Source organism: Pteropus alecto, unplaced genomic scaffold (assembly GCF_000325575.1).
Source record: "Pteropus alecto unplaced genomic scaffold, ASM32557v1 scaffold117, whole genome shotgun sequence".
NCBI lineage: Eukaryota > Metazoa > Chordata > Mammalia > Chiroptera > Pteropodidae > Pteropus > Pteropus alecto.
The window spans coordinates 2,760,468-2,761,644 of NW_006440642.1; the positions used below are offsets into that span (position 1 = coordinate 2,760,468).

A 1,177-nucleotide genomic window follows, 5' to 3' on the forward strand; every position below is an offset into this window, starting at 1 on the left:
GAAAGTTTGTGGTCATAGTTTAAAAGAAAACTATGTGCCACCTATCCCCTCTCCTTTCCTTGTTATTTGGGGCCTAGCGAGGTAGGAGGCTCGGCAAGGTGGTGACCTAGACAGGGGTCAGGGATGAGTACTAAGGGGAGAGGAGAGAAAGTGGGTTTAAATATGAATAAACAAGGCACAGCAGATAAGGAATTTTTTAGAACTGTAAAGTGTGACCTACCCCAAAGATCTTGCCTCTCAAGTACAAACTGCTCAGTTATTGCCTTCCAGAAAGAAAATCATCATTGAATAGGAAGAGGTCACTGATACAGAACAACAAATGTAGAAATTGGCACACTTTATTATAAACATGTCCAGAATATAAACCGATTTTGTATCAACTCTTTGAAACTTTTAAAACTATATGTAACCTAAGCTTATTATTATTATAATGTATTTTATTTTCCACTTTCCAATCGAGAAAATACAGAGCTTCAAAAAACAAAACACAGATCTAACATAGAAAAAAAAAATCAATCTAAATTGCTTCACAGAGAAAACTAACAAACCCAATTAAGATTTGAAAGCCTATTAACCCTCAATTTAAAATAAATGACTTCCCAAGGGAAAAATACTTCCATCATTGCAATTTGATGGATAAAAGCGAAGCCACTTTCATTAAGGGAAATTACATTATATATAAGCAAAATGTAATAATGTTTTTAGAAACTGAGAAAAAAGTAATTTCCATGTTGGAGATCAAGCATACTAAATACTTTCTGTTCACTTGGCCTTTGTTAGAAGTTAAAGTACCTGTTTACATGAAAAAAGTGATATGAACATGAACATCATAAAACCAAGCTCTTCCTCAACTTTTCTTCAATTTAACTTCAGGAGAATCAACTCAAAATCCAAGAATAGACTGGTCCCAAAGCATTTCCTCCTCTGTCCTTTCTTTGCCTTGTTCCTTTTTCTCTTTTCTACGCTTACGGTCCTCTTTCTTAGAGGCTATATCTCGGCTTTTTTTCTCCTTTTGATTCTTAAGCTTTTCTGTACTGATCCAGACTGTTTCCCCCTCTGTTTTGTTTCTTCGGATGCTCTTGTGTTTGTCTAAATTTATTTCCTCACAACCTTTTTCCCTCTTATGCTTGGGCTGCTTCTCTGGTGTTTCTCTGCCTTCTTCTGAGTGCCTTTTTCT

General features: G+C 35.6%; 1 protein-coding gene across 1 annotated transcript in view; it reads right to left on the reverse strand.

Annotated features, from left to right (window-relative positions):
* Nucleotides 1–320: 320 nt before the first annotated feature.
* KRCC1 (lysine rich coiled-coil 1) overlaps nt 321–1,177 on the reverse strand; it is a 16,569-nt gene continuing 15,712 nt past the window's right edge. The window contains 1 exon segment of the mRNA XM_006917723.2: nt 321–1,177. This exon segment is cut by the window's right edge and continues 22 nt beyond it. Coding sequence (XP_006917785.1) covers nt 884–1,177 — 294 coding nt within the window. The 3' untranslated portion in view covers nt 321–883.